Below are 11,267 nucleotides of genomic sequence, written 5' to 3'. Positions count from 1 at the left end.
AATTGACCCCCCCCCCCCCCCCCCCCCCCCCCACCACCACAGTAATTACATCACCTCCCACTGTAATTCTCCAATAAATGCTGTAAATTCCCATCAGTTACAAGTGAAGACGAGCATCAGAGCATCAGGAAGAGCTGAAATCTGCAAAGACTGAGTTTATTAAAGAGGACAGTGAGAACATGAGTGATCCAGAACCCTGCAGAATGAAACACACTGAAGATCCTGAAGAACAAAGAGGTTGGTGTTTATTCTTCATTCATTCATGATGCTGAAGAACATTCATGTTAGAAACATTCAAGCACTTCATCACTTTTAGATAAACAGTTAAACTATGAAATGGGTACAAAAGTTTAATTTTTGGTTTCCAAACAATGGTCAGTAAAGAGAGGTTTGAGAACTGTTCATATTTATTGTCAACATCAGGTCAAACTAAATATAATTTTAGCTTTTATTTAATTTAACTTATATCTGGTTCACAAGTTTTTTAATATCAACTAAGTAACAGGGTTGAGTGACACATGTACAGGCTTGGGAGGGTTACTTTAAAAATGTATTCCGTTACAGTTACAAATTACTTCATAAAAAAAGTATTCAGTAACGTAATCCAAGTACTATAATATGAAAGTAATGTAACTGATTACTTTGGGATTACTTCAAGGTCACGTATATAAATAAAGTCAAGCAAGAAGAAATTATATTAAATTATTTTTAATTTTTTTATTTATTAAGAATTTGGTCCAGTGTACAATATTTGCAAAATATACACACATGCCTGAATATATATTTATGTAAAGGGCTATACAGACATCTAGTGGCTAATGTATGGTATTACAGATTATTTTGTTTTATTTTTAACTAAAAAATAAAAACACAACATTTAAAATTTTTACACAATCTACAGTACATATTAGTTTATTTTAAAATAGGCCTACATGTTGACTAAAGCCGTGATCTTTCTTAATTTGCCTTACTGAACTTGGGGCGTTGGCAGTGGGAGTTCCCCTACGTTACCTAGACAGCGAAAATCCCGTTACGTGAGAAAAGAATAAGAAAGGACATTTTGGGTACTAAAAAAGCTACTCTCCTAATTTCTACAAAATAGCAGCGGAATTTCCATGAATTAAAAGCGATTTTACCCGCAGGCAGCATCGTTTCTACTAGCAGCAGTGATTCATTCAGCGTCTGAGGAGATTGTAGACAGATTTGCACATGCACCAGCGCGTGGCACACGTGAGTCATTACTGGCAACAGAACCAGGAACTACTGTATAATCAAGCAGCACTTAATATAGTGTTATTATGCCAAAATACTTATTTATTTAGTTTTAAATGAAACCTGTGTAATCCTGAAAGTATTCCCCCTTTTTTCAAAATGTAACTATAATCTGATTACTATGTTTTTTGACGTAACTGTAACGGATTACAGTTACTGGATTTTTGTATCCTGATTACATAACGCCGTTACATGTATTCCGTTACTCCCCAACCCTGCACATGTAGGACACAGATAATTCTCAAAAATAGTTCATTTAAAGCCGAGGTCAGCCTAGACTTTCAGAATATGACATTTCTACAGACATTGTCGTGATATGTCGCACTCAGTGTTGGGTAAGTTACTTTAAAGGTGCATTAAGCAACTTTTCATGTTAAAAATACCCGTTTTCTAACCCATACATGCTTAAACAATTGCCTGATGGGCTGAATGAGCCCTTCTCTGATCACTGAGATTGTCTCTATAATCCTGTAAAGTAAAATAAATAAGAGGGATTCGGGCCGGAATTTTAGACTGGGCGTGACGTCATGCGCGTTCACGGCACGCTCACATAGCTATGTCTGGCAGGTTTGTGTATTCGCCGGCATTCTCCGTAGAAGATGGATTGTAAGAGACCTGCTTGTAGTTCATTTCAAACACCAACACAAACTCCACGTAAGATAAAAAAAAGAAAACTTTTGTCTAGTGAGCGTGCACATCTCTGGCTGCAGTTTCGCTTGCCGCCAGAGGGGGCATAGTTCTGCAAAAACTCAGAATCTTGCTTAATGCACCTTTAAAAAAGTAATTAGTTATAGTTACTAGCAGGGTTTCCCATACATTCATTAATTTGTGGCGGCCCGCCACATATCAACGCTGACCGCCACGGATTGATTCAGATTTTTTAACTATTTAATAATACTATAATAATTTTAAAACTATATAAAATTGTATTTTATTCGCGCTGCTTGCTCCCCCTCTCTCTCACGAACTGACAATGGAGGCACGACTAGCCCCTCCTTCTCTTACCGCACGATCTGAATCAAAACATGAGCATGTAGAGGGTGGATTGTTGCCGGTGCTTAATGCTTATTCCCCCAGCGAAGATTCCAGAATCAATCCGGAGTTGAATGGTTAGTATAATGAACACTGTTGATCAACATAACTCTGAGAAGTTGTCTAGATGTTAAGCGCGGTCGCGTTTCATTACAGATTCGCGCAAAACTTTTGCGATTTTTTTTTTCTTTTTTTTCTAAATATCAATTAACGTTACAACTATTGCGAAATTACGGCGTTTCCATTAACCGATGTTATGCGACTAAAACTTAATTTGTTCCTCTCGCGATCAGTCATTCCAAAAATCATTGCAACGGACGTTGGTAGGTTCATATCACAGCCACCAGACTAGACATTATATTATTATTATCTCCAGGTTCAGGTTGGTGTGTGTTGGTTTTTGTCCACCTCAATCTCCAGGTGTGCGTGTGTGTGTGTCTGAGTCTGTGTGTGTCTGAGTCTGTGTGTGTCCACCTCCAGGTCCAGTTTGGTGTGTGAGCCTGTGCGTCTGAGTCTGTGTTTGGGTCTGAGTGTGTGTGAGTGTGTGTCTGTGTTTGAATCTGTGTGTGTGAGTCTTTTTGAATGTGTGAGTGTGTGTGAGCCTGTGTTTGAGTGTGTGAGCCTGTGTTTGAGTGTGTCAGTAAGTTTGTGAGTTTGTGTGTGTGTGTGTGTGTGTGTGTGTGTGTGTGTGTGTGTGTGTGTGTGTGTGTGTGTGTGTGTGTGTGTGTGTGTGTCCAGTTCCAGGTTTGTGTGTCAGCAAAATTTGCAACAAAAAGTCTGTGGAGCAGTCATAGCATAGAAATGTAGCAATGGCAAAGTCTTTAAGTTATCTGACACTAAGTGTTGGCAATGGGAATGTGTACTTGTCAATAAAAAATATATGATATATATATAAACATTATATATATATATATATATATATATATATATATATATATATATATATATATATATTTAACTTAATCTATCATTAAGTTAATGATTTCTATTTGCAGTATATTAAATCTTTTTTGACCTAATTATTTTGCACTGAAATGAGTCTGACACTCGAGTTTGTCAGCTCTGACAGCGCTGCATCACGTGCACCTGCGCAATATCATAGATAGCTTATGATTTCCGAAAATAGTACTATGTTGTCAACTAGTGATATCATCACAAGAACTGTTGAGGAATATGCAACATAATTTAGACAATTATTTTTGTCATATGTTATAATAATAAGTTATAACTGTCAAACACTATCATTTCACCGTGCATGTCCTCGCACCGAGCGAGGCTGAACATGAGCTCAGTTTTGCAGCTGAGACACGAATAGACTATTAACTTAAAGCTTTTACTCTTAATAAACACAAAAGGCACGTCCACTTTAATAAAAAAATTATATTTATTAAACAAACCAGATCAAGAGCAGAAACGAAATAAAGTGCATAACTGAAAAATAAAGCATCCTAGGCTCAAAACTAACACAACCAACAGCACAGCGCAATTGCGCATTAGGCTCCAAATAAAATATAAAAAAGTTAGGTTATCACACTAAAACATTGAAATATGCAAATTCTGATATGTTCATATAGCCTAAGTTACTCAAAACAGACAGGGCAAGCTAACGCAGACAAGTGAGCTTACCACTTTTAGATGATATGTCATGTTTGTCGTCGAGCTGTGGAAAACTGTTGCATGCAAACTTTGCATTCAACCTTTTTCCTGTTATCAATTTTAACAAAATGCTGCCACACTGTCGATTTCTTTGTTGTTGACATGTTAGAAGAGGACTGACTATTAAACGCTCTCACAATTAAATAAATAATATTCAGCATCAAACCTTCTAGTTATCGCTTGACGCTCTCTCTTGGGTTGGGCTAATCCAAAAAAGGTGAAAACAAGGGGGGTGTTTTGAAGACAGACTGTTACAGTGAAACAAGGGTACTCTGAAAACACCCCCATTAGCAGTTAGTGCTTTATTCCACCTGATGAAATGAGCGCGCCTCAGCGCGGCAAAACTGATTAAATAAACGCGGCAGAAAATCGACCAATCAGAATTTTGGTCGAACCAGAACGTATCGACCAAATAATCGACTAATCGACTAGGACAGTACAGCCCTAATAAAAAATAATAATAAATACAAAATATGATAATAATAGACAGTCTGCTCAACTGGACTGCAAAAAGCTTGTGTTAATTCAACTAAGAGGCCACAGTGTGACGTTTCTGTGGCAAAAAGAGCGGGAATTGAGTTCGCCAAACTCGAACTGGAACACAGGGGAACTCGCTTTATTTAACTGTAATTAATAAAAATAAAAAATAAAAACAGCAAAACGGTAATATTTTATAGCAGTTGTCTACTTTAATGTTCTTTCACTTAATTGTTTTTCTCTTGTATTATTTTGATGAATAATAATATTTTTCTTTCACTTCAGACCTGATGGACGTGAAGGAGGAGAGTGAAGAACTGAGTGAAGTGAAGGAGGAACATCATATCAAACCTGGAGAAAAACCTTTGAGTCGCTCAAAGACTAAACAGACATTTTTAAAGAAAAGAAGAGCCAAAAAATCTTTCACCTGCACTCAGTGTGGAAAGAGTTTCACAACCAAACAAGGTCTTGAGCTTCACATGAGAGTTCACACTGGAGAGAAGCTGTTTAAGTGTGATCAGTGTGGAAATAGTTTCACTCGATCATCATCCCTTAAAGAACACATGAGGATCCACACCGGAGAGAAGCCGTTCTCATGTGATCAGTGTGGGAAAAAATGTATCTGTGCATCAAACCTGAAGACACACCTGAGAGTTCATACGAAGGAGAAGCCGCATTCATGTTCTGTGTGTGGAAAGAGTTTTTCACAGCTGTGCAATTTAAAATTACATGAGAAAATTCACACTGGTGTGAGAGAGTACATGTGCTTTGAGTGTGAGAAGACTTTTACTACAGTGGAGTGTTTAAACCTGCACCAGAGAATTCACACTGGAGAAAAACCTTACAACTGTTCACACTGTGACAAGAGATTCAGTCATTTAATAAGTCTGAAAACCCATGAGAGGATCCACAGCGGAGAGAAGCCGCACACATGTGATCAGTGTGGAAAGAGTTTCACAACCAAACAAGGTCTTGAGTTTCACATGAGAGTTCACACCGGAGAGAAGCCGTTTAAGTGTGATCAGTGTGGAAAGAGTTTCACAACCAAACAAGGTCTTGAGTTTCACATGAGGATCCACACCGGAGAGAAGCCGTTCTCATGTGATCAGTGTGGGAAAAAATTTATCTGTGCATCAAACCTGAAGACACACCTGAGAGTTCATACGAAGGAGAAGCCGCATTCATGTTCTGTGTGTGGAAAGAGTTTTTCACAGCAGGGAATTTTAAAATTACATGAGAAAATTCACACTGGTGTGAGAGAGTACATGTGCTTTGAGTGTGAGAAGACTTTTACTACAGCGGGCAATTTAAAACAGCACCAGATTATTCACACTGGAGAAAAACCTTACAACTGTTCACTCTGTGACAAGAGATTCAGTCAGTCATCACATCTGAAAAGACATGAGAGGATCCACACTGGAGAAAAGCCTTACAAGTGTTCACACTGTGACAAGAGATTCACTCAGTCAGCAGATTTGAAAACACATGAGAGGAACCACAGTAGAGAGAAGCCGCACACGTGTGTTCAGTGTGGAAACAGTTTCACAACCAAACATAGTCTTTTGCGTCACATGATGATCCACACCGGACTGAAGACGTTCACATGTGATCAATGCAGCAAAACATTTCTTAGAGCATCAGCCCTGAAGAGACACCTGAGAGTTCATACGAAGGAGAAGCCGCATTCATGTTCTGTGTGTGGAAAGAGTTTTTCACAGCAGGGAATTTTAAAATTACATGAGAAATTTCACACTGGTGTGAGAGAGTACATGTGCTTTGAGTGTGGGAAGACTTTTACTACAGCGAACAGTTTAAAACTGCACCAGAGAATTCACACTGGAGAAAAACCTTACAAGTGTTCACACTGTGACAAGAGATTCAGTCATTTAATAAGTCTGAAAACCCATGAGAGGATCCACAGCGGAGAGAAGCCGCACACATGTGATCAGTGTGGAAAGAGTTTCACAACCAAACAAGGTCTTGAGTATCACATGAGAGTTCACACTGGAGAGAAGCCGTTTAAGTGTGATCAGTGTGGAAAGAGTCTCACTCGATCATCATCCCTTAATGTTCACATGAGGATCCACACCGGAGAGAAGCCGTTCTCATGTGATCAGTGTGGGAAAAAATTTATCTGTGCATCAGTCCTGAAGAAACACCTGAGAGTTCATACGAAGGAGAAGCCGCATTCATGTTCTGTGTGTGGAAAGAGTTTTTCACAGCAGTGCAATTTAAAATTACATGAGAAAATTCACACTGGTGTGAGAGAGTACATGTGCTTTGAGTGTGAGAAGACTTTTACTAGAGCGGACCGTTTAAAACTGCACCAGAGAATTCACACTGGAGAAAAACCTTACAAGTGTTCACACTGTGACAAGAGATTCAGTCATTTAATAAGTCTGAAAACCCATGAGAGGATCCACAGCGGAGAGAAGCCGCACACATGTGATCAGTGTGGAAAGAGTTTCACTCGATCATCATCCCTTAATGTTCACATGAGGATCCACACCGGAGAGAAGCCGTTCTCATGTGATCAGTGTGGAAAGAGTTTCACAACCAAACAAGGTCTTGAGTTTCACATGAGAGTTCACACTGGAGAGAAGCCGCACACATGTGATCAGTGTGGAAAGAGTTTCACAACCAAACAAGGTCTTGAGTTTCACATGAGAGTTCACACTGGAGAGAAGCCGCACACATGTGATCAGTGTGGAAAGAGTTTCACAACCAAACAAGGTCTTGAGTTTCACATGAGAGTTCACACTGGAGAGAAGCCACACACATGTGATCAGTGTGGAAAGAGTTTCACAACCAAACAAGGTCTTGAGTTTCACATGAGAGTTCACACTGGAGAGAAGCCGTTTAAGTGTGATCAGTGTGGAAAGAGTTTCACTCGATCATCATCCCTTAATGTTCACATGAGGATCCACACCGGAGAGAAGCCGTTCTCATGTGATCAGTGTGGGAAAAAATTTATCTGTGCATCAGTCCTGAAGTCACACTTGAGAGTTCATACGAAGGAGAAGCCGCATTCATGTTCTGTGTGTGGAAAGAGTTTTTCACAGCGGCAACATTTACATACACATGAGAAATTTCACACTGGTGTGAGAGAGTACATGTGCTTTGAGTGTGAGAAGACTTTTATTACAGCGGACAGTTTAAAACTGCACCAGAGAATTCACACTGGAGAACAACCTTACAACTGTTCACACTGTGACAAGAGATTCAGTCAGTCAGGACATCTGAAAAGACATGAGAGGATCCACAGCAGAGAGAAGCCGCACACGTGTGATCAGTGTGGAACAAGTTTCTATTTTAAAAGTGACCTGAAGCGACACTTGAAGATCCATACAGTGGAGAAACCGGATCACCATGATCCATGTGGAGAGAGTTTCCTTCAGTTATCTTCAGTGACTCACTCAAATGGAAAACAATCACAGTCTGAGATCACAGTAAGTATAGTTCATCTTTATGTGCTGAGCATTAAAGTCTCTCCTGTCTAAGTTAGTTTCCTAACAGCCATGATGAGCAACAGGACATCTTGGTGGTTGCTTGCTATCTGATTCACATTTTTTTTACATTATTATGAGATATTGAGTTATAATTATAAGAAAGTATCTCATTATTACGTAAAATTATCTCATTATTATGACATTCTGATGTTCACCAGATTTACATTGTTTCATGACCAAACTAGTGACTTATAACACAAACATCTTCTTGACATTAAAATAGATCATAATCGTGCACAGCAGTTGTTGACCAGATTTGATGAGATTAAAATGACTGTTTAACTCATCAGGGATCTTGAGCTTCACTTTTCATTTCACGTTTGTCTCTCATTTGAAATCTCATTTGATTTAATGTTTCTTTTAGACCTGATGGACGTGAACAAGAAAGGGAAAACAGAAGCTAAAAATCAGTCACTGCGTCAGGTCTCCTGCCCTCAGTGTAAAAAACGCATATAATATCATTTCACATATAAATCAAGTCTGAAGATTCACATGAGAGTTCACACTGGGAAGAAGCAGCTCAGGCTTTCTCTCTGAAATCACGTCTTCTCATTTTGAAGAAAGACCATTTAACTGTGATCAGTGCGGTAAACCGTTTCATTGGGTGTCAGTCCTGAAGAAACACCTGAAGATTCACACAAAGGAGAAGATTAATTCGTAATATTACAGCAGAAAATAATGTTTAACTCGTTCTTCATTGTTTTTCATCAGAACATCTAGTTTCTCTTCCACTTCTACTCTTCCACGCAAATTCAAGATATACTTTCATGTATCTTTGAAACTGGACACTCTTCTTCTCTTGAGATGCTTTGGCTCTTATAAGTCAGTAAAGAGAGAGATCTGTCTCATTTGCTTTCACTTTTACTTAATGTTTGTATTTGCTTCATGTAATGATTGATTAAACTTTATAATTTTTATCAACACCTCATTGTAATTCTGTTTTTTTTATTTTCTGCTGATTTTGCTTGAATCAGGAATAATTTTAGATCTGAAAGTTATGAAGTATCCTGATATGATTTCTTTTTGAGCTTTCCATTTTTTAATTTTCTCAAAATAGCTTTTAAATGGCTAATAAATTATATTTCACCCACACATGACTGACACTGAATGAGATTGCTGTCTGTCTACATTATTAACAGTTTCACCCTTGATATCCAGTACCATACATTTCATAGAGTTTGTTCTAGTCAGTTTGATGTTTCATTCACACCCTGAGGCTTCATGAAGCCAGAACAATTACTATGAACTTGAAGGTAAAAAAGGTTGGGAACCACTGATCCTGATTCTGTTAATTTGTGATAAATAACGGTTTTGTCTTTCACTAGAGCAGTTTTACAGGTTTTTTTATTGTCTATCCTGACTCAAATAATGTGTTTCTAACAGCAAACACTCAGAATAAAGTGAGATGATCTGCTGATGATCCTGAATGGCTTGTTGAATGAGTGTTGATAGTCTGAAGCTCATCAATAACCGATCTGCTGAAAACACACTTTATTTCATGACAATAGTTCCTGTTTTCACCTCATTTATTATGCTGATGTCTTCAGATCTCCTGTACATTGACACTTTTTGAAATTGAACTGACTGCTGATAGTAGTTTTGTTGGTGAAGAAGTTAGCAAAATCATCAGCAGTTAAAGAGAAGGTGGGTGGTGGTGGTGGTGGTGGAGGTGGACAGAGGAGAGAGTTGAATGTCTTGAAGAGTGATCGTGTGTTGGAGGAGCTGTTGATCTTGTGGAAATATGAAGATTTTGTGGCATGAACATCAACAGAAAAGGAAGAAAGAAGAGATTGATACATACTTAGGTCAGATGTGTAAGGCTAGTGCCAATATGTCTGATCGATTGGTACGCTTCACCCCTGAAAACGAACCTCAGGAACTTCTTGTGAGATGGAAGGATAGAAATGTGTTAGTATGTATCCTTTAGATCTATCGTGACAAACCAATCCTCGGGATTGAATTTGGTTCACGATGATATGAATGGTGAGCATCTTGAACCTGAACCTCCTTAGAGACTGGTTCAAGTGCCTGAGATCTATTATTGGACGTAAACCCCCATCCTTCTTGGGAACTATGAAGTAGCGGCTGTAAAACCTGGATTCCCTGTCTGGTGGAGGAATACGTTCTATAGCTTCCTTTACCAACAGGGAGTTTACTTCTTGTTCCAATACCCGACCCTGCTCTGGGTCGACTACTAACAGTCCAGACCACCCCGTTGAACTTCGGTGGGCGGAAACCAAACTGCAGTCTGTAACCGTTTTGAATGGTGGGGGGGGGGCACGAGCAGAAAAAAAAAAAAAAAATCTGCGCCGCAAAGTGGTTTTCTATTATCTATCATTTCACTGTGTGGGGAATTGGCAAATTTGCCAGATTGGGGGGCGCTCGAAGGGGGTCTCGCCCAGGGTATAATTCAATGTAGAACCGCAAAAATGGTGACTCCACTTTTATTTACTCTATTCTCACTCATAAAACTAAAGTTTGGGGGATCTGACTCAATAAGAACAGCCGCATTATTACTGTGGTCCAACCATGTTTCAGTTAAAAGCATAAAATCAAGTTTGTGTTTGATAAGATCGTTGATTAAAAACGATTTTCCTGCTAAAGACCTGACGTTCAGTAGGGCTATTGTTGGTGTGTTAAAGGAATTATCTGCATCATTTGTTAGGACAGACTGTGGCTGACGGGGAATAGTTGTTAAGTTGACTGTCAAGTCAAGTATATTTGTATAGCGCTTTTCACAATACAGATTGTATCAAAGCAGCTTCACAGTATTAAATTAAAATAATACAACAAGGTTTGTTTCTAGTGGAATTTATTGATTGATAAAATTAAATTAAATATCCCCAAAATATCCCCAACTGAGCAAGCCAAAGGCAACAGTGGCAAGGAACCGAAAAACTCCATCAAATGACCTAATGGTGTCCTAAAACTCCATCAGGTGACCCAATGGAGAAAAAAAAAAAACCTTGGGAGAACCCAGGCTCAGTCGGGGGCCAGTTCTCCTCTGGCGTTTATTAACTAGAGGCCGGATTGTAATTTGAACTGTAAAATTAAAAATATTATATGAATGCCTGGCTGAAGAGATGCGACTTTAATCTAGTTTTAAACTGGAAGACTGTGTTTAAGTGTCTCTTATTATTGTTTTGCGAATTCACCACCTTGTGTGGTCTATTATTGATTGAACTGGAGTTACATAGTTGTTCTGTGGGCCGATCGTTGGTAGAGGACCCGACATAATGCAAGTTTTGCCCAGGTTCTCAACGGTAGAGGTCAGCAACTCAAACTCCTGCTGCAGTTTCAACGATTGTCTAGTCATTACGT

The 11,267-nt window shown here is 38.9% G+C and overlaps 1 protein-coding gene across 1 annotated transcript; it reads left to right on the top strand.

Annotated features, from left to right (window-relative positions):
• The first annotated feature begins 59 nt into the window (after nucleotides 1-59).
• On the top strand, nucleotides 60-8,869 carry LOC309491819 (uncharacterized protein). Its single transcript, XM_082190845.1, has 3 exons — nucleotides 60-237; nucleotides 4,723-7,886; nucleotides 8,311-8,869. The coding sequence occupies exons 1-3, from the start codon at nucleotides 180-182 to the stop codon at nucleotides 8,314-8,316; spliced, it is 3,228 nt and encodes a 1,075-aa protein (XP_082046971.1). The 5' UTR covers nucleotides 60-179; the 3' UTR covers nucleotides 8,317-8,869.
• Nucleotides 8,870-11,267: the final 2,398 nt, after the last annotated feature.

The sequence above is a fragment of the Leuciscus leuciscus genome (genome assembly GCF_965113295.1).
Source record: "Leuciscus leuciscus genome assembly, contig: HAP1_SCAFFOLD_604, whole genome shotgun sequence".
NCBI classification, from domain to species: Eukaryota; Metazoa; Chordata; class Actinopteri; order Cypriniformes; family Leuciscidae; genus Leuciscus; species Leuciscus leuciscus.
The sequence above is the reverse complement of the archived record's forward strand: the minus strand, read 5'-3'. Positions and strand labels throughout refer to the sequence as shown.